Source organism: Oncorhynchus nerka, linkage group LG3 (assembly GCF_034236695.1).
Source record: "Oncorhynchus nerka isolate Pitt River linkage group LG3, Oner_Uvic_2.0, whole genome shotgun sequence".
In the NCBI taxonomy this organism is placed as follows: Eukaryota; Metazoa; Chordata; class Actinopteri; order Salmoniformes; family Salmonidae; genus Oncorhynchus; species Oncorhynchus nerka.
The window spans coordinates 20,808,392-20,831,054 of NC_088398.1; the positions used below are offsets into that span (position 1 = coordinate 20,808,392).

The 22,663-nt window shown below is 43.2% G+C and overlaps 1 protein-coding gene across 1 annotated transcript; it reads right to left on the reverse strand.

Annotated features, from left to right (window-relative positions):
• Window positions 1-387: 387 nt before the first annotated feature.
• On the reverse strand, window positions 388-17,414 carry LOC115104208 (nuclear receptor subfamily 2 group F member 5). The gene is made up of 4 exons (XM_029625497.2): window positions 16,328-17,414; window positions 5,511-5,791; window positions 4,894-5,140; window positions 388-2,484 (listed from the first exon to the last, which is right to left on the reverse strand). Exons 1-4 carry the CDS (start codon window positions 16,692-16,694, stop codon window positions 2,168-2,170), a joined length of 1,212 nt encoding a protein of 403 aa, XP_029481357.1. The 5' UTR covers window positions 16,695-17,414; the 3' UTR covers window positions 388-2,167.
• Window positions 17,415-22,663: the final 5,249 nt, after the last annotated feature.

The following is a 22,663-nucleotide window of genomic DNA, read 5'->3' on the forward strand; positions in this document are numbered from 1 at the left end:
GATAAACACACTGTCCACACTGAGTGACTACTACTCATGGCCAATGGACTGCACTACATGGAATTATCCATATGACTTGAGCCACCTGTCATAAGCTCCGTCTAAAATGGCCACTTGAATTCATATCGACTTGGTGAATCACCTGATTTCAGCCTGTTCTTTGGTAAGAGAATTTAGTTGTATTATGTTGTAGTCATAATGACAGAATATGCCATGGTGTTTGAAGTGAATAAACCTTTGATAGTATAGTTAAACATCTAAAATGTTAGTCATGGTTATGACTGGTTATGACATCTGTAAGTCATGTGTTAACAGCATTAGGCAATACATTCATAGAGTAGGATGTTAGCTGGTTCGGATCATAGCAACACAAGTTGGAGAAATAACTGTGAACAACACATTTTTATTTCAATTAATGGATCCGTTTTTCCCAAACAAAAATAGAGAAAAGAAAACATACTCTTATAGAAATATTCTGTGAACAAATTTATCAACAGACAGTCCTGCTCTCCAAGGTCCCAATGGCTTTCAAATCCCAATAATTGTTGCTGATACCCCAGTGCCACGTTAAAAAACAGACTGGTCGTCCAACAATCAATGTTGCCTTACAGCCCGTCATCAATTGATGGTAACAAAAACACAATAATATCTATGCTAAATCACAGTAATGACCATTGTAACTTTAATTGAGGTTTGGAGGTTAGTAATACAATTTCCTAGTATGCTGCTTGAATGACAATTGAATTGAGGTGGCCTCATATGGAGGATATATTGCCTGTCATAACAGGTAACTTCAGATTATGGCACAGTCATAAAATAAATGCTCAGTGACAAAATCTTGTTCTAAGGCAAGTACAACTATAGTTTTCAAATGCTTATTGGTTCAGGCTCCATAACAATTTTCATTTTTTTGTGATTGTGACATGAAACTAACAGGGATTAACTGGCATGTGTTATGTCATTCCTTTGACAGCATTATATAGATGTTATGAAGGGATACTTGTATGATATTCTGCTTTGAAACAGTGGCGGAAGTACACTGACCATTACCAGTTAGTGGCCCTGTAGTTTTGACCTCAAAATGGCGGCTGAGGAAAAATCTACCAGTGCTGTGTTTATGATGGGAGTGGGTCAAGTGTGGGTTCTGGATAGTCTCACATTGCAAGTGCCTATTTTGTATATATATATTTGTTTTGCAAATTCCCACACCCTCTGACGTCTAAATACAAGTAAAAGGTCAAATTATAGACAAACCAAAAGGTGTTTTTGTCACCACTACCACAAAGATAATCCAAACAATTAATATCCATGTTCCACTTTGGTACAGGCTGTTGATAGGTGTTTTGCCCTGGGTGAGGAGTGATTCTCTGTTTCCTACTGATAGTGGCATGTCTGTCCTGTCTGTCCTGTCTCCCCAACCTGAACCTGAGCTAGTCCCAACATACCCCTTAATGTGGATGTCTATGAGTCAATGACATACATATGGACACAATCATGAATTTCTCTCATTATAAACAGTGCTAATACACACACACACACACACACACACACACACACACACACACACAATAAATGTCTTCTGAAAATTCCAAGGAAATTTGGCATTTGTTTTTTAATGGCTTCGGGTTAATTAAAAAATGATTGGTTGATGAAGAACCTTTGGCCTGGCTCTCTCGGTCAAGCAGTTATATCGGCAAAGGCCTTGCTCTAAATCGCCATACAGTGGAGATTCTTGGACACGTCTCCTTTAGATGCAAGCACAGTGCCGATAGAGTGACTGCGTCGCCAGTAGCCAACACCGCGTCGAGTCCGAGACTGACAAAGTCGTCTTTACCGGCGTAAGTCCGACAGAGCTGCAGGAGAACGGCGCAAAAACCCTTCTGCCAGCCGGCCCGTCTAGTGTCACCTCTCAAATGTGGCAATGGTGAAGTAGGAGGGGCCATGGCAGCCTCCTTGTCTCTCTATTGGCCGTGGTCCCCTGGAGAAGAGGCATGTGAATGGCTGGATTGGTGAATGGGGTAGGGATGTGGTGAGGTGGTCAGTCTGCTTTTTGGCAGAACAGTGGTGGTCTTCCAGGGGATGGAGGGAGGAGATAAACAGAGGGAGGGATTGAGGGATGGTCGATGAAGGATGGATGAAGAGCTGAATACGCGACGACTCATCCTCCTCAGGGCCCGTTTTCATTGTAGTGGAGGGAGATGGGGCGGTCGCGCTGCACGGGCATGTAGGGCCAGTTGTAGCTGGAGCCAGAGAGGAGCATGTCGCGCAGCAGCGTCTCGATGGGCGTCTTGCCCACCAGGCGCACGAAGAAGAGCTGCTCGATGACGGGCGAGGAGACGATGCGGAGGGAGGGCAGCCGCAGGAGCAGGCGGCCGAAGCGGTTGGGCTGGCTGGGGTACTGGTTCCTCACATACTCCTCCAGGGCACACTGGGACTTCTCCTGGATGCTCTCCACGTGGGCCACATCCGACAGGCCCATGGCATCTGAGAAAGGGATAGGAAGGTTAGGTGTTGATGAGTTTCTGGTTCATTATGGTTCTGATGAGTCGACCTCACACTGACATGCAATGTGAAATTGTGTCCAGCTACGTACATACATTAGAGCTGAAATGTCTGCATCCCTAAGTAAATATGTCATTTATGTGGTGGAATACAATTCCCTTTGCCTTCAGTTGTGGGTCGAGGTTTTGTCCCTGCTCTCACACCTCCCCTAGCACCAGTCCCTGGTGTGAGTCTCACATCACATAGCGAGCGTGTCGACTGTGTGAGATACTTTTCACATCCTTCGAGCTCCGTGGTTATGGGGTCAGAGATGGGTGAACTCAAAACAAAGTCCCATTTAGTGTACTGCATGATGCTGTCCTGTACTGCACGGTACTGTAGTGCACGTTCAGTACTACTGTGCCAGTGTTTCTGTCCCCAGTATGAACCTTGTTTAAAGGCTGCATCGAACAGCGAGGGTCATTTTCTCCCAAGTGCTTTACTCTAGTGTGCAGCAGAAGCACTGGGCCAGGATCTTTTACCCACCACCCAGCACGCTAGTCCCTTTGTTACAGTACCCTTTAATCGCCCCCACCTGCGCAAACTTGGTCCAGCTGAGCTTCAGTTCCGCGTAACAAAAGATTCATGTGCCTCATAATTTTGTCGCATAATTTTATACCCCCCCCCCCCAGGTGGGTATAACTGCAAATTCTGCCACATTTCCCACTTTGAGGGCAGACATTAAGTTAAGCTATCCACCATTTTAGGGTCCGTGTGAAGCATCAGTGGCTGAGAAAGCTAGTTCTGTCTGTGTGATTGAGAAAGCTCGTTCTGTCTGTGTGATTGAGAAAGCTAGTTCTGTCTGTGTGATTGAGAAAGCTCGTTCTGTCTGTGTGATTGAGAAAGCTCGTTCTGTCTGTGTGATTGAGAAAGCTCGTTTTGTCTGTGTGATTGAGAAAGCTCGTTCTGTCTGTGTGATTGAGAAAGCTTGTTCTGTCTGTGTGATTGAGAAAGCTAGTTCTGTCTGTGTGATTGAGAAAGCTCGTTCTGTCTGTGTGATTGAGAAAGCTCGTTCTGTCTGTGTGATTGAGGTCGCGCGTGCTACCACGACCCCTCCGCAGGCATCCTTTACAGGCACCTCCTCCCTTTGTCTGGCTCCCTGGGCACACACAGCCACACTCTGGGGATGAGGATGGTGGCGGTGGTAAGATGGCCGCTCTTTGATTTGGGTGATGGGACTGGGATATAGGGTGGAATGTCTGAGGGCGGAGGTGGGGGGGGGTATTGAGATTTTGTCTGTCCTTGTTAGCTCATGCAGGCAGGTCTCGATGGGGGGCCTGGTCTACGAATGGTCTGTCTATCTCATTGTGTGTACATGCATGTGTGTGTGTGTGCGTGTGTCTCATTGTGTGTACATGTGTGTGTGTGTGTGTGTGTGTGTGTGTGTGTGTGTGTGTGTGTGTGTGTGTGTGTGTGTGTCTCATTGTGTGTACATGCATGTGTGTGTGTGCGTGTGTCTCATTGTGTGTACATCCATGTGTGTGTGTGTGTGTGTGTGTCTCATTGTGTGTACATGCATGTGTGTTGGCTGGAGCTGTGGGACGGATCACATGGATGCTCAGGGCTACAGGGGTTGTGTAGGTCAGGGCCTGGGCTGTGGCGAATCCCCCTTGTCGCTGCAACCCACCATGAATAATTCAAGCACGGTGGTGGAGGCAGGGGTGAGAGGGCTGGGGTTTGGAGAGGAGGAAAGGGGAGGGGCTGCCTGACTGCTTTCAATAATAGATGGAAGCGTGAAGGAGAAGAGGGTGATGAAATAAATGAGAAGAGCGAAGGGGTTCTTCAGCCATCCAAATGGAAGAGTGCGAGCCAGAACAGATCCTGACAAGCTGTGCGATGGAGACGAGGAAAAGGGCGATCGACAGGAAACAAAAAGCAAGAGCTCAGAGTTGGGTTCTCTCACACTCATACCCCCTGGGTCATAAACAATGAGTCCTCCACACATCCCAATCCCAGATCTGACAGCATTCTGGGTGGCGTAGAATAACCAAAATGATGTACTGTGCCTCATACAGTGGCAAAAGTGGTGTATCAAAGCAATAAGCAAAGTATTGTTTTTATATTGCTATTTCACCAATATTTACGCTTCTTTAGCTCATATAAGTAGTCCATCCATGATAATATTGATATGGTATCCATACATTATTGATACATTGTTTACAAAGATATTGTTAACCACTTGGTTGTTAACCACACGCTGTACTGCAGACTCTATACGTCTGCTAACTTATCTGGAGTGACCACTACGACCGAAATGTGTAGTTCCACACAAAATACAATGCAAACTATCCTACAGGTGGACATAAACAAAGACATATAGGAACAGAAACCACTAAAGTCAACGCCACTCACCGGAGGTGAAGAGCACGATGGATTTGAGGCAGGAGTACTCAGCCGTGTCCACCTGCAGAACCTTCAGTTTCTCCACCTGCTCCTGGAACACCCGGATGTGGTCCATGAACGCCACCACGCGCTCCGCAGACATGGGCGATGCGTGCAGACCGGCCGCCGCCAACAGGGGCGCCACGTGCAGCGGCATGGAGCACTGGGCCGCGTTCAGCACAAACAGCTCACTCCATGACATGCGCAGGAGCGCCACCTAGGGCACGGGAGGAATGATGGCAGAATTGGTTAGTTCAGAGTGGACGAGGGTGGTTCTGGGAAACAAGGATAATAGTGTTTATCTTCCTTATGCAAATGATTGAGTAAGGCAAATGTTAGTGATATGCTCAAACTTTTAAAGGCTGCTGACCCCACAATTGAACCTTTACATGACATACCAATATACATATATTTGTTCTGGGCAATATCTGTGTTGAGCATCTACAGCTCATCCATAAGGGACTACACAAATAAAGTGACCACACCACATCTCTAAGCATTCATCATTTCTATTTTCTAGTCAGGCATAACAAAAAAGATCTAGTCAGGCAGAGTTTCTAGTCAGGAATCAGGGTGGTCGTCCTCACCTGGTCCATGAGCTGCAGGTCAGGGAAGAAGGGGATGTTCTTGGCCCACTCCACAGCGCTGAAGAGCAGCCGTGCGGCCAGCTCGCAGATGTTCTCGATGCCCATCAGGTTGTTTCCCTGCATGCACTGGGACCCGTAGCGGGACGTGGGATAAGGCTCGGCGCGCAGCAGCAAAGAGATGAATCCTGATAGGTAGGGCTGCCCGTTGTAAGGGTCGCTGCCATTGGTCAGGTACTGACCCGGGCTAGACTGGGAGTTGGACATGCGGCCTCTCTGGACAGCTGAGGGAGAGAGAAAGAAAGGGTTAAGAAAATTAGGAGATAAAGCATTTGAATTTTATGAGCAAAATAAATTTTCCCTCTTGACATTTCATAAGCAAATACTCAAGTGCTAGAAGCTAATTGTTTGGCATGGGGCTAACTTGGTTATACTACTGCATCTTTCATTCATTCATGGGGCTGTACTCTATCCATCTATCCTAAGAGGCTTTATTTCAATCCAGGCTGGCACAGTTACAGTAATATTTAAGACCTGAAGCTTCTCTGCATTCACATCGTCATGACTGCGTCCAACACTAACTGCCTTGATTTAGTAGGCTGCAATTACCACTGTGTCATAAAGCAGTATCTAGAGGCACTCAGACGAGTCTACTCTTTCTCAATGGGAATATATAGGGCCAAATCACACTGGGGCTAGCAGCTAAAAGCCATGTCTGGGGAGAGGAGGAAGGTGGGTGGAGGTTGGAGGTGGGGGGTGCAAAGTGTGGAGAAACGGGGGGAAATTTCTGCGGCTCTAAATGTGTCGGCACTCTGTCTCCTGACCGGCAGACACCGGTGCCGTGCATCAGTGAGTAATGGCAACCAGCAGCCAGTAAAGACACTACAGTTCTTCACACCTCTGCCCCCCACTGCCAAATGGCTCAGCCGAAGGGGAAGGGGGCACGCAGAGGCTAAGCACACATCCCCACCCCCGCTGAGCTAAGAAGCGGCGGCTCAAAGCCCATTTGGAAAACACCTGTTCAGTCATCCCCGCTGTCTGACTAATAACTCCCTCTACAGTTACAGAACAAGGGAGAGAGAGTACGAGGGAGGGAGGGAGGGGGAGAGAGAGAGTACGCGGGAGGCAGGCAGGGAGGGAGGGAGGGAGTACGCGGGAGGCAGGCAGGGAGGGAGGGAGGGAGTACGCGGGAGGCAGGCAGGGAGGGAGGGAGGGAGGGAGAGAGTACGCGGGAGGCAGGAGGGAGGGAGGGAGGGAGGGGGAGAGAGAGAGAGAGTACGCGGGAGGCAGGCAGGGAGGGAGGGAGGGGGAGAGAGAGAGAGAGAGAGAGTACGCGGGAGGCAGGCAGGCAGGGAGGGAGGGAGGGAGTACGCGGGAGGCAGGCAGGGAGGGAGGGAGAGAGTACGCGGGAGGGAGGGAGGGAGGGAGGGAGGGAGGACAGGCTAGGGTTTGGAAAATACTTTGAAACTCAGCATCACCTGTCCTTCGACACAACAGCTGTGAAAATTGAATACACTACAGTGTACCAAAGAGTACAGGTCAAATCACTCAAGAACATAGTAAGTCAATAGATATGTCCATCGAATTTCAAGACCGTTGAATGATTAGAAAAACATTTGAGTTTGTGACCAAAAAATACTGGTCTCCCTTGAACACAAGCAACTCCTGTCCCAGGGAAAGAATGTTGCCTCAACGACAATGTAGCGTACAGAGACAGCATTGCACAATGGGCCGTACCATGTCACTCACAAAAAAAAAACTCCTGGTTGTACCCAAACCTGAACTTTTTCTAGAGCACGGTTGCCCTTCATTAGAGGTTAGTATGTTATAACTATCTGAATTAAAATAATAATAATTAATGCATCATAATGATTAATGACGTAATGCACCAGATGCCAAATCCACCCCATCCACTTGTCTTCTGAAAAGCCTCTTTGAGGAGGTTGTGTGTGAGTGCATGAGTGCTTGAGTCGAAATGACGCTTGAAAAGCATCTCTATGTGAATGAGCAAGGGAAATGAATGAGACAGGGAGAGAAGGGCATAGACAGGATAAAAGGGAGAGGGAGAAAGATAGTGAGTGGCATGGGATGAGAGAGAGTGAGAGTGAGGATGTAGAGACAGATTTGAATGCCTGCCATAATCGATTTCCCGATTTCTAATTGGTCAGCAGTGGCTTAGTGTGATTGGAAAGACCAAATCCCGATCTCTTGACAGTAGAGGTACTGGCAAACAGTGGGACCAAACAACCAAAGAGCCTAAAACCCCAAACAGAAAGACCACGGCACTACATATAACCTCCTCTCCCCTGTAACTATTCCCCAACGGATAAAATATGGTACATAAATAAGGCAGAGGGGAGAAAAGGGCACCAAACAGGTATCATGGGCGATTTCAGCCATGACTTTTAAAAAACACCACCACAGCGAGTCACAGAGAGTGTGTGGCCGTGGAGTTAAGCATGTCTCATCCCACCAAGGCTGTCCTTATTTGGCCTTTAGTCACTGTACTAGAAGTACAAGACAGTTGAGCAAACTATTGTAGATAAATACAATGAAGGACTATCTGCTCCTGTAAAAGGTCATAGTCAGGGGCTATGTACTAGAAGCATGACAGATTTGGCACAGCCTCATTGTCAACGGCGATAAGTAGTATAATGGTTTTCGTGTAGTCCCTTAAAAGTCTGCGAACAAAAAACACAAGATACTGTAACATTCAAACACAGATACACAAAAAAATGGCTTATTTTGGACAGTAAAGCAGTGTGTATTGTGTAAGCCCGCTCAGAGAGGAGTGTGTGATGTGACATTCATGTGTTATTCCTGTGCTTCTGACAGACTCCTTTGGCTTGGGTTGAACTCTGAACTCTGGGGTCACTGCTCTCACTCTGCATGCAAGGGTTACAATGCAAGCACCAATCCCCCGGAAAAAAGTCAAACCATTTACCCTTTGTCAACTCCATATTCACAGAGGAAAGGGGGCCAAGGCTGTGAGAAAGATGTGGAGAGAAAGAGAGGAAGAAAGGGTGAGAGGAAAGGAGAGAAAAAAAAGAGGTTGAGAATGAAGATGAAGGTGAGTATAAGAGTAGAGAATTGAGAAATAGAGGGATGAAGTGAAATAAACCAGTGGTTCCCAAACTGTGGGGCACGCCCCCAAAGGGTCAGAAGGGGTGGCCCCCCCACAAAAAAATAAATAAATAAAGGAACTCAGTCTGGCTTTAAACGTACTCTTGAAAGTTGTAATAGTAGAATGCACAAGGTGCAATCCCCGAAATTGGGGAGTGCATCATCAGTTTCTCTTGTCATGTTAGTCACTGCATACCTTAGAGACCTATAAATATCACATGAATACACATTAGACATGACAAAATGCGTAGAATTGCAGGAAAGAAGCTTTAAACCTGCAAAATTCTCTCCACCAACAAGAGGGCTGTGAACAGTGTGCCATAAACAGTGCTTGTGCCCATAGAAATAGACGTGGTGTGTGGCAGCGGGATGTTCCTCAATGCTGGAGGGGGATCCCTGAAAGAGGCAACGAGATCAAGGAAGATCAAGGAAGAGGGAGGGAGGGAGGGAGAGGGGAGGGAGTTAAGTATGACATTGTATGGAAAGGGAGAGGGAACGGGTAAAGAGACAGGGAAAAAGAGAGACACAGACAGACGGAGATGGAGAGAGCTCCCGGTGAGGATGCTCAGACGCGTTAGCTGCAAACGTAGGCCCTTTAATATCCACCCAGTCACGTTGGCGCTGCTTTGATGAAGCAGATATGAATTAATAACAGAAATGCACCCTGCACGGAGGAGTGCTCTGGCTTTCTATCCATCTCTCTACTCACTCATATCCATTTCTACAATGGAAGAGATCACACAACAAGCTATGCTATACAAGCGATTCAATCATTTTCATTACATTGAGTTAAAAACTCAATGGCTGTATCTCAAGAAAATTGGTGTAAAGTGGCCTGGAATCAAAAACAACACGATACTTCAAAATGTAACAATGAATATGGATGACGCTGGACTTACTGTAAATGCTAGCCTTTCATATTGTGGCAATAGGCTAACCTGGCTATTGTACAGACAACAGAGAAAATGAGAGACTCAGAGAAATATGACAATATGACACGCAATGTATCGTGAACTGGAGTCTATTCACCTTGAGGTGTCAAAGGAAGCCCATCTCTGCAGAGTGAGCTCTATTCCTCCACTCACATCCCTCCTCCTCTAAAATATTAAATGCTAGCCTTGGGGATATCAGAATGGGAAACGACTAGTGCCTCAGCTCTATGGTCTCTTTGTGGCCTATCACTTCAATGGAGGCTGCTTTCTGACAGTGAATAATGGCAAGGCCTCTGTCAATATGGAAGCCATGGTGCTGGAACCTTACAGCCAGCTTGGACTTAAAGAGACCTATTCTAACATGTCAATAAACTATGACAGTATTGTAATAGGGGAATGTTTTGGCAGGCCAGAGTTTAGGGGTCAAACTAGTCTCGGTTTGTGATTGCCTGCTCATACAAACTGGACAACGTGTATGGATTAGTCAATAAAGGCAGTCAGTTAGCGAGCCCTGGTACTTTCTCAATAGAGTCAACCTCACATTTGGACCTTGAACATCGCCATTATTAATGTTTAGTTTCTGGTTCCTGTTGACCTACAGTATATCCGTCTCTGTGTTTGGTCGGTGTGAACCAAGGGTCACCAGCTGTAGCAGCGAGTCTCGTCAAGAGTGATGTGTTTCATAATCCTATGTATGAGTAACTGAATATCAATATACAAGTCTTTCCCTGTGTTATTTACCATTGAAGGATACACACACTAGGAGTCATAATGAAGATATTCTGTCTATGAACAGTCGTAACTATGTACTTACTATGAACAATCTAGAGCAGGGTTCTCCAACAGGTTGATAGCAAGCTACCAGTAGCTCGCAGCCCACCTATGAGTAACTCGCCAAACAATTCTGAAAGTACGTGCAATTTTCATGTATTCCACGGCAAACTGTCATAAACAAATCTCAGAAGTATCAGACACCACAAGCTCCCAGCTACTATTTATTGATATTATCCCACCCCTAGTTAGCCACTATTGGCTTAAAAAGCCAAACCTAACACCATCTGCCAATAAATTTCCATCAATATTGCCCCTGTCTGTCTGTGTGGTGCGTGTTTTTGTCACTCCGTGTGTAGCCAGTTGATGTGATAACTGTCTTGTGGGTTGACAGAAATACTTTCTCCCAATCCTTCTCAATTCAATTTTAACTGCAAAGTAGGCATACCTGGCAGAAGTATATCATGAGTAAGTATATCATTTGTATCTATTATTTGAAAACGTTGCCATGAAATGAGCATTAGTAGTACAGAACCATTAGTAGACCAGCACATTAGATGACACAATCCTCACTTGCTAGATGTGCAATTAAAAGGCCAGATGCACAACTAAAGGGGAATAACACACAAACATAATAATTTGCTAGTTTTATTTCCAGACCTACAAAAAGAGTCTTCTGATTTAATTTGAGCTTTGACATGGACTCAGACCATCAAATTCTGTTGTTTCTCTATGAATCATTGCAATTTTGAGAGTGAAAAAAAATCTGAAAATCTAAAACCAGGAAAAATAAACCTAAGAAAAAAACATCAAGTTGGGAAAATCAAAAAATAAATAATCAAAAATCTAAAAAAATTCTATAGGACCCCGCTTGTTTATTAACCATTATTTTAGCAGGTATATTGACAGAAAACATAGCTAGAAAAAAATGAGTAGCTCGCGACCCGTTTCATTTTTTAAAAGTAGCTCCCATACGAGAAGTAGCTCCCATACTAGTGGACAGTGTGCCTGTCCATGCCAATCTCTGTGACCATGTCACTATGTGCGGTAGCTGGTAGGGAATGTATTGTATGCATGAGAAGGCTGCTAGTTGTGAATGTAAAATTGTCAATGTGTCAAGTATACAGTGTGTTCTTTGAACGTGTGAATTTGACAAACATCACAGTCTATATTGGTCTTTTTTTGGTCTCACTAAGGTCAGAGGAGCACATACGGAACATTCCGACAGCAGAACATGATATGCACTTCACTCCCAACTAGCCCAAGGAACTGTCAGCCAGTTGCACAGGTTCACTGTCTCTCTCTTCCTCACTCCCTCCTCATCCCTTAAACCAGTGTTCTACTCTAAGCAGGAATGTCATTGAGAAACATGTAGAGTAGAGATGCCAGAGGTGCCAAACAGGTAGAGCAGTGAAGAGGTAAACATGACCTTTTACATGACTGTTTAGTATAAATCAACCTTTAACACGAGATATTCGATATCTATGTGGGCTGAAATAGAGTGACCTCTCAGTCAAGTTACACACGAAGGGTCACCCTAAAGATCAACTGAACTGTCCAAATAACACTCCTGAATTAGCCAGCGAATGTGACACTGATCTTAAATAATGAAGATGTGTCTGCAGTACATTTTGGAGCAAGTTATAGCATAGATAGGATCAATTACTCTTTTTTTTGTACCTTACTAAAACGTTGCCATGTTTAACAGAATTTCGCCACTAGGGAGTGGTGCATTTTTGGAGAGGGAGGGGAGATGAGGGGCAGCGACTTGGTCGACAAGAAAGGCCCGCCTAACCACAAACATAACCTGTCAGGTTTGTTTTTATATGCTTTGTTGCTGATATTCTGCTATATTTGTTTATTTTCACTGGCAGAGACCATCAATACGTTACTTTTACACATGTTACCAACAGTAGAAGGGCGTGGGTAGAATCACTAGGGAAGCCAGGAAAAATGCCATATTACAACCTACTGTATGTGTTGTGATAATTACATGGTTTGCTCTGTAACCTGTTAGTTCATATGCTTTGACACCGTGATATATAGGCCTAAAGGCAGAGACGGTAAGAAGACACAGTGGCAGAATAAATTCAACCACACCTTTGTTTCATCAAACCAACAGAGAACAACTTCTGTCCGGTGAAGTCCACAAAGCATTCAGCCTGTAACAAACAGCTACATGACCTACAGCATGGTCAAGCAGTTCATGTTTCTGACATTTCTGGACCTTTTAAATAACTATTGACTTAGAACCATGGAGAGTTACCGCAAGTCGAAAAGGAAACAGGAGCTGCCTCCACTATATTCCAGCACCATTTCAACTTCAACATTTCAACAGAATCAAATCGCCTATGTTTTGTCTAATACAGTGACAACTAAAAGATACCAAAAACTATTTAGTCCAATTATCAAGCTAAATATGATGTGGCTGTCCATGGTTGATTTCTGTGTGTGTGTGTGTGTGTGTGTGTGTGTGTGTGGTTGTGTGTGTGCAACATTAGCTTGTTACATTAGCCTTCTAAAACTTGCTACATACTGAACTTCCATCCTTTCAGGCCAGTGGCACAACAATGTATGAATTAATGGTTGGATCAGAATCGCCATTATAATTATTGCCAGTATGGAGAATTAAGTAAAACCACAAGTCCAAAGCCACCGGATGACAACAACACAACAACGCAACAATTCAAGTTGTTTCTGTCAATGACGTATGCTCTCAATTCAATTTGATAGGAGTGACGCCAAATCCAAGCTGCTTACCCTTAACACTTTTGTACTTTTGGTGCACCAGGACCATTCACAGTTGAGCTCAATGCTGATTGGCTATTATTTGATAATTTTTTATCAATAGAGGCCAAATGCTCGCTGGCTTCCCTTGCGTTCAATGCAACAATGTCATACTCTTTTAACCAGACAGCATCAGATACATGGCCTACACATACAGAGACAGAGGGGCAATTCATATAAGGTAATCAGTCAGTTGAAATAAATGAATTAGACCCTAATCTATGGATTTCAGCCTGGCTCCCCTGTTGGCCCACCCACAGGGGAGCCAGGCCCCGCCAATCAGACTCAGTTTTTCCCCACAAAAGGGCTTTATTACAGACAAAAATACTCCTCAGTTTCATCAGCTGTCCAGGTGGCTCGTCTCAGATGATCCCTTAGGTGAAGAAGCCAGATGTGGAGGTCCTGGGCTGGCGTGGTTACACTTGGTCTGCGGTTGTAAAGCAGGTTGGACGTACTGCCAAATTCTCTAAAACGACGTTGGAGGCGGCGTATGGTAGAGAAATTAATATTAAATTCTCTAGCAACAGCTCTGATGGACATTCCTGTAGTCAGCATGCCAATTGCACACTCCTTCAAAACTTGCCATTGTGTTGTGTGACAAAAGGCACATTTTAGAGTGACCTTTTAGTGTCCCCAGCACAAGGTGCACCTGCGTAATGATCATGCTGTTTAATCAGCTTCTTGATATGCCACACCTGTCAGGTGGATGGATTATCTTGGCAAAGGGGGATTTGCTCATTAACATGTGTGTAAACCAATTTTTGCCATTTTGTTTGAGAAATAAGCTTTTTGTGTGTATGGAATATTTCTGTGATATTTTATTTCAGCTCATGAAACACTTTACATGTTGCATTTATATTTTTGTTCAGTATATATTTTTTTATTGGTCAATTTTTTGGGGCTGCCTAGCTTCCCTTGGCAGCCATGAATTAACGTCACTGGTTACCAATCCATGTGCCGAGAATAGCAAGATATTTAATTTAGATGATTATTTTGTGCATGGCTTGCATAACACAAGTAAGCAATACCTTGTAGTGGTAATAACTATTACAAGTCAATTATTGATAGTTTCAACAATCAATTTGAGATGATTTCCAATCCATATTCAGGGCAGGAATATATTCAGGGCAAAATTCACACGGATTATAACTCAGAAAGCCCAATAGCCTTCTCTCATCAGCCGACCCAGGTGCATTATGTAGAAGAAACATGACTTATGTATGACCTCTGGGGAAGACGAAAAGTAGCTTTGGGTGTGTAGTCTTGCTGCTTTCTCACTGCTACCAGTAAGCCTTTAATGTGATTGCAATGCTGCATTTAAATGTGACCAATTGGTGCTTTTATTATTAATTATCCCCACCATTAGGCTACCTCTGAACGTTTCAGGGCAAATAGTTAGCAGGACTTTATCTTATGCCCTATTGCTGAGTTAGAAACATATATGTAGACTATTTCACACCAAATTATGCCTCTAATATTTTGTTAATAATAATCTGACTAAGAAGATAATTTGATTTTCTTTCAGGGTTTGAAAATGATTGGTAGGCCTAAAGAAAACAATTTTCTTTTAAATATGTTGTATCTACTACCTCACAAAGATTGCCGTTTAAAAGCATTGTTAACACTTGGTTGTAGTACAACACAACTCTGCATAGCATTTCAATTATAATTATTGTATTGAATGTCAATTAGAAAATTAGGCATACACAAAATAGTTATGCCTAGGCCTGCATTAACCACGTCATCATCTTCAATTTAAAACCAACACTTTTAATATTTTAAAGAAGTGCGATTTCAAAATGTTCCTCAAAGGCACTGGCACTTACGAGGACATGTCTCTAGGCCTGTAATCCACGATGAGGATGAGTCTGTTTTGCGTATGACAGACCTGTATCAATTTAATCAACACTTGAAAGAATTGAGATTTTTGAATCGTGTTTTTGGTGAATATTATTCTAGACCATATAATAGTAACATAGCAAATCAAATCCCTTTTAAAATGTTATCTGCAGTAGTTAATATATAATGTAGCCAAATAATGGTCTGATAACATATTGAGCATGTTTATGTAGATGAAAGGTCAACAGACTGCACTGTGTCAGGAGATTTCCTCGGGTTCATTCAGTCAGAAAGGGGCATGGCTGACTAAATTTACCCTGCAGTGCTTTACATGAACTGTGTACAGTTTACACACTAGCACACTAACGAGATCCCTTGAATGATAATAGTAGGCGATAGGACGGGTATTTCCACCTAAAATGTACTGTATAGTTAGTTCATTTTGACAGAGGCTACTGTATTCAAGACCTCGTTTGTAATAGGCCTGCCTGCTAGATACACTCACACACTGGAAGTTAAACACAGCGTGCTTCCTGCACAGAGCGCACGTCTTCTGTTGACTACGGTTTGTGTCACTATTTGCACTGTTTATGGTCATAGGAACCTTTTGGGGGTATCCACAACAGCCTGCGTGGCCAGGTTTAGCAAGAATTACAGTACATAATATAATTGTTTATCATTTGCGATAAAAATCTATTACAATAAACTAACAAGGTTGACTCCAGAGTAGGCTACACTGCACAGCGATAAACATATTTATGATTAGAGAAATGTATTATTGTTGGTGGGTAACGCATAAAAACACAGAGTACAACGACGTCCAGCATGGAGACATGCATGTGCAAAGCTTTTATGAGGATTTCAAGTGTCTGGTTCGCGTGTTGTAATTAACACAACTCCTTTGATTGAACATGACGCAGCAAGGTCCAAGCTGACTGATTAAAAGTGAAACGCAGTGCTTTGCGAACACGTTGCCACTGTTCATCTTTCGCACTAATTGACCCGTTCATAATCATGCACAATACAATACATGTAGCGTGCCCTCTTGTAGCGGATAGGGTGTAGAGGAGCAAACACCAGAATTAATTGGGGAGACAAAGGGAGCCCTTTTCCGAGGGGAGAAAAATAATTGCATACTATGGACTGAATAGGAAGTACAAGGGTAGACAATCTGAAACAACAAACATTGCGTTACAGCAGACTACAAATGCCTTTTAGGAGAACTATGACTGATAGAAGCAGGACATCTATAAGACACGGATATCCATCGTTAAAGCACTAACGTTATATGGTTTCAACTTTACGCACCAATATTCTTGACACCAAACGTCCGCCAAAACCCAATTTGAATCTCAAATCCTGTCTTACCTTCTCTTCTCATGCCGACTTTGAGGCACTTCTTCAGTCGGCAGTACTGGCACTGGTTCCGATGATGTTGGTCGATGGGACAGTCGCGGTTCCCCCGGCATGTGTAACTGAGGTTCCGTCGCACCGAACGTTTGAAGAAGCTTTTACAGCCCTCGCATGTGAATTGACCGTAATGCTTGCCACTGGACTTATCCCCGCACACCATGCAGTCCACGTTGGGAATCTTGTCCCCGGAAAGTGCATCGTTCCCCGGGGTGGAACCAGAGGGGGTTCCCGGTGTCCCGCCAGGCTCCTGGCTGCAAATCTGGAGCTGGGACCCGGGATCCGCCGAAATGTTCTCTTGCCACTGGTTTACTACCATTGCCATGCTATCCTAAAACAATTTGGTTAGACAACAGATACGAGTCCAACTCCGTAGCGCGGGGAGGAGATAAGAATCCGTTCTGACGTCTTGGGAAACAAGGCAGGGCGAAAAGGCGCTTCCCACTTCCTCCAAAAAGTATTTAATATATTATCAAATTGATTTTCTCTAGTTAATCAAATGTCCCTGTCGTAAACGTATCTTCTGTAAACTTCTATCAAAGTTTACGAAGACAGCACGGTATCAACATGACTATTGCGTAAGAATGGAGGCTACTGCCAGTGTTCTGCTCTGCGCAGAAATCCATAAACACGCTCTCTCAAAAACGTTGATTGTATTTGAAAAGTCGACTAACAATACAGCATGTACAGAATGGAGAAGTGGTCGTTAAAGTGTCATTTTCATGAATATCGACTGCCTAGAATCTTATTCTGCTTAATATTCGAACTGAACTAAATCAAAATATTCTCTCAATCACAAAAACACAATACTGACCACAATTCTACGCAATTATGTTATCGAAGTTATCTAGTGAACTCATACGGACGTGCAATCCCAAAAGAAACGTTACTTTCGTTCCTCTAAAGTTGTGCGCCACGATGAGGTCTGCATAGAAATTTCGATAAACCATGGATGGAGTGCTCTGTGGTAGATGCAGTATGTTCACAAGCAGATATATTTGCCAAACATGTACTTCACCCGTCGGCTGTCTGTCCCATCTCTGAGAATCATAGTTAGAATTTGGTGAAAGTGACACGAAACAGCCGTGCCCATATAAGGCCAAAACTACCATATAAGGCATGACCCCTCCTCTCATCGAGAACGGTTATACGCATGTGCGGGCAGTTTCAATTGGCCAGAGGAGAATAAAGCAGTAAGGCACTCTCCAATTGGCGCAGCCGCTGATTAGCTATACAGTATGTTCTGGTTGATAGAGTGGCTGTGTTATTACTGTATAGCAGAGTGTAGCTGGATACACAAATCACTGTAGACATAGATCTTGATTTCTTTTAAATATAATAACACAAAACTGTTAGGCCTCAGTCAAAGGGTAAAATGCCTTTATCAAAAGTAATAGGCATTTATATGTCAAATACGTCCCCAAACATCAGTCTTTATAAACTTTTCCACTCTAATTTAGCTTTTATTTTCATTTTTTATTTGATGGCTATTGAACTCAATCATACCCACTTTAAAAAAAAAACGTTTTAATTACTTGTATATCATACTGATACCACAATGCACTCTTTCTGAATGTTTAATGTTATGCCCACGTGCTGAAAGCTATGCAGTTTTCACAGTAAGATTATCGATTGTGCCAAACCAAGTTGACAAACTTCTCACCAAGACAAACATATGGAGTGTTCATTTTGTCAGTTTGTTGTGCAGCTAAACTTGCCATCTGGATATCAATGCACAAAAGGCCATAGCAGTAATTAACGATGGCTACTGTGTTTTTCTCTAATGGGGTTGTCAAGCTGAAAACAGCAGGGACCTCATTATTTTTCCAGACAGGTCCTGATCTGTCATTTGAGGAGTAATACGACCATTGTACATGACATCAGCAGAATCCCATGTGAAGACTAGAAGCAAATTCAACTAAAATAGTACATGTATAGTACTGCAGCCATTTATTTGTCATTTATTTGTTTGTGACTTGAACATAGGCCTATAGCTTACCTTCGATATTGACTAACTCAAATACAAATTAATATTTTCTAACTCCGGCCTGAAACGTCAGATGTTGATAACAGCATTAAAGCTTAGCAACTTTGACAACACCAACAATGTATGTTTTCTCGCAACAGATCTGTGTGTAGATTTTTTCCCCAGACGTGTCATAACATGCAGAGGGAAATACTCCCTAAATGTCCCAAACCTTTGTGCGCCAAAAGTTAGCTCTCATAAGGCCAATAAATTGTCACAAATGGAAATGCCATTAACCCGTTGAAACTATTCTGACTTGAACTCATTCACACAATTTTAAGCTGTGCTATGTAGAAGGCATTTTCTATTTAGCTTTTGTACAGTTGTACCAGAACAGACCGAACAGTGTGTCGTGAAGGCTTTGCGCTTTCAGAAATGCAAAGCTACACACATTTTGCTTTTATGATTTTTACTTTTTCAATGAGGATAACTCATCTTTAAAATATCTTAATTACAATGTCATTAGCGAACCTATTGCCGGTGCAGGTTGGTTTGAAAACCATGCGTAAAACCAAATATTCAGTAGGCCTAAAGTATAAACAGAGTACAACCTGGGTTAATCACATTCACAGAAATAAGCTACGGGAACGGAAAAACTTCATTAACGTTGAAGTGATTTACCCAAAGGAAAAAAGCGCGAAGAGGACGGGACCCCACTTAGCTTTTAGACAGGTTGAGTGCAGTGCTTCAAGTGCCCCGGGCGAAAACGTTGGCCTCGCGCTCGGCATAATTGTTGTCACATGTAACCTTACCTGTCTTCCAATTAGCCCCTTGACTCGCTATTAGAGCATTCCACTGGCTATAGGCTAGTGACCAAGGGCACTTTTTGGTTTGGGGGCCTAATAATTAGGGTGTAATTCTATACGTTGAAGGCTTATGAGGAAGGCTGGAGGAGTTTTCAAGTCAATTTAATTGAGCAAAGCGACATTTAATGAGGTTCAACCAGAATGGTTCATTTTTTAATGCATACTATATGTACTCCTCCATTCTTCAACATAAGTAGATGGACCAATACTAGTTGTATATTATGTTTTCATTGACTTAAGTGAACTGTTGAGATTTGGAACTAGTGAAATTGGATCAGTTTCCATGGCAGATTAATTAGAATGCATAAAAACGATCCATCAAATTCTAATTGTATTTATTTGTCACATGGTTCGTATACAATAGGCATATACTAACAGTCAAACGCTTAATTATGAGTCATTTTCTATCAATGCAGAGTTATAGATATAAAATATAACATAAATACTGACAGGAGTGGGAAAACATTACACAGTGAATAACGAATACCAATGAGTTAAAATAACATGGCTGTATACAGTACAATGAGTACCAGTACCAAGTCAAAGGTAATTGAGGTAACTATGGACATATAGGTAGGGATAAAGTGACTAGGCAACATGATATATAATAGATAGTAGCAGCAGCATATGTAGTGAGTGTGAAAGTGTATAGGCTGTGTGTGTGTGTGTGTGTGTGGGGGGGGGGGGGGGTTGTGAATGTGTGTGTGGAGTCAGTATGCATGTGTGTGGGCATATGTAGTGTGCATGGGTGTGTGTATGTGTGAGTGTGTGAGTAGGGTCCAATGGATGTGCATAACCAGTTCAGGAGAGTCATTGCAAAAAAGGGTCAATGCAGGTACAGATGTGCCATAAAGAGACCTGATTTGATGGACCTTTGTTAATTGCTTATTAAGATGACAATACAACTTCTGATTGTATTTCTGAATATACATGAGGGTAATTGTTGTTGTTATTTAGCTGTAACTTGGTTATTGAAATTGATATTACAGCTCATGCCAACTTAACCCATGTCAAAACTAGATAGTCCTAAATTAATGAACCAATACCGTTGCGTGTTTAAGTGATAAATGACCCCAGCAACTGGTGGTCAGGTTTGGGTTTAAGGGGTAAGAGGGGTTGGAGGGTAAACATGACCGCAAAGGATTGCCTAGCAAAATGCAAAGGCAACAGGTTTACTGGGTAATTTATGGAGGCCCTGACAACGCCAGAGGCCCACAATGCAATGCTTCTTCTGGCTATGCTAAATATGACCCATTTTCAGAAAGGTGTCCATAAACTGATCAGGTATGTGAGCTGAGTGTGGGGCGAAAATAGAAGTGGGACTTGAATGACCTGTTGGACAGGGCCTCGCTAAGGCCCTTAGAGAGACAAGAAGTGGTGTTTGGACTCTCTATGTATGTGATCAAGTCCAACTAGTTACATGGAGTGTAGTTTTCAAGAACTAGGCTAGCACAGAGACAGACATAAATTAAAATCCAAGGAAATGTGTGTTTGTGTCAAAGTGAATGTGTGAGCATGTTTACTTTTTATAGTGGTCTGAGCCGACAGTTTTTTTGGCCTTGCTGTTTCCTTTGGCCGATTGGGGTTGATTAAGAGGTTAACCACGGAGAAGCATGGCGTCTTTAAGGGAGATTTATCTGTTCCTGCACTGACCCCGTACGGGTTGCTTCCCTCACCCCTGTGTCCTTAGGATTTATTTAGTTATTTGTTTGTATGTTGGAAGGGGTCACATGTTTCCCCACTCCATTTTCCCTGTTTGTCCATCCCAAGCTCATTCCTCATCCTTTTTTTTGCACTGGTTATGAAGTTGTTGCCATTTTGCTGAGCAAGCTATGTTATGACATGAATGAAGTCCCTGCTAAGTCTCATGACCTTTACAAAACCAGTAAGACACTCCCTAAAATTGCTATTATTATTATCGGTTCAACTTTGACCCTTGGATAAATGACTGTGTTTGTTTTACAGTATTCAATGTTTATTTTAATTCAGTACCATCTTATTGTTTTCAGTTTTCAGTTTCCCATTTGATGTATTTCTACATTAATTCATTGTTTACATTTTTAACAAACAAGCTCACTAACTTCCTGTACATTTAGTCCAAAGGGGAAGCTATGACATGTGATCAAGCTTGTTATAGTTATATAGATAAAGAGTTAATAGTTGTTAAACAATCTATTATAATTAATGTCTTCTAACTACTGATATTAGGACTTGGGTTGGAAAAACTACACATAAAAAATTCTAAACACATGGACACTTTCTCCCAAAAGTCTCTTTCAACTGACTGTCTTAAAAACACACACACTTACTCACACCTTTTGTGTAGGGTCCTGCCACAACCTAGAGTCAGTGGGCCTTTTCCAGTGGGGCTATACAGGGAATGCTATGTGCTAGCATGACCTGACATGTCTCTGAAGTTGGAGGGGTTCTCGACCTCTGAACTCAGGCTCCAAAACTAGGAAGATGAAAAAAGGGATTGGGTGGGAGGGTTGCTCCTAAACAAGGGCTTCTGTTTCGACCACTCCAGGAATGTCAGTTCCATAAAAAGATGCCTACAGAGAGAGAGAGAGAGAGAGAGAGAGAGAGAGAGAGAGAGAGAGAGAGAAATTTAGAAAGAAAGAGGGGAAAGTGGAAGATACCGCACTTTACCCATAGTCCTTTACTTATTCACCAAAAAAGATACCCTATCACACTTCCACACTTTTTATGATACCATACATTTTCCACAGTTTAAGTTAGTTCACATTTATGTAACAAACAAATAATCAGCAGAACTCTTGTGAAATATGAAGTGCATTTCAGATCTTCAGTAGTGTGTTACTGTTTCCTCTATACCGTCTATTGGCTGTGCCACATGAGGACCATGTAAGTCTATGACTACCGAAAACCATACATAAGACTGTATAAGGAGGCCTTGTGGCAGGCAGCCTTGAGTCCTAATAGACACAATTATAAATGATCAGGCGTTAAGACTGTGACCAATGGGCTTAACAAGATAGTGTACTTGGGGCTGAAACAGATACTTTTCCACCTAACCTCCTCAACCTTCATAATGCAATGTTTACAGGCATTTCTACACTGATCTGCGGTCATGTGATCGGCCAATAAATGAACCCCTGGCCCCTGCGGAGGGAAGGGAAGCCCTTGTGACTTGCTAGCCCGTGCGCACTAGGCTAGCCTGAACAGTTCTGACGTTGCATGGCCGGGGCCTAGTCAGGAGATAACCTTGTATGACACTGTTTTCCATAGAAACAACCATGAAGAAGACAGACATCTGGAGAAGAACACCCAGCACCGCCCAGCAAGTTTCCTAATGCATTCCCAGTGGAACCTCGCTGACACAGGCCTGCCAACCGTACGTCTCCTGGAAGCGGCTAGCGTTTTAGCCAAATGTCATCATTGTGCTCTTGTGGTGATAAGAATGCCAAAAACAGGAAATGAGGCAGCATACGAGCACAATGC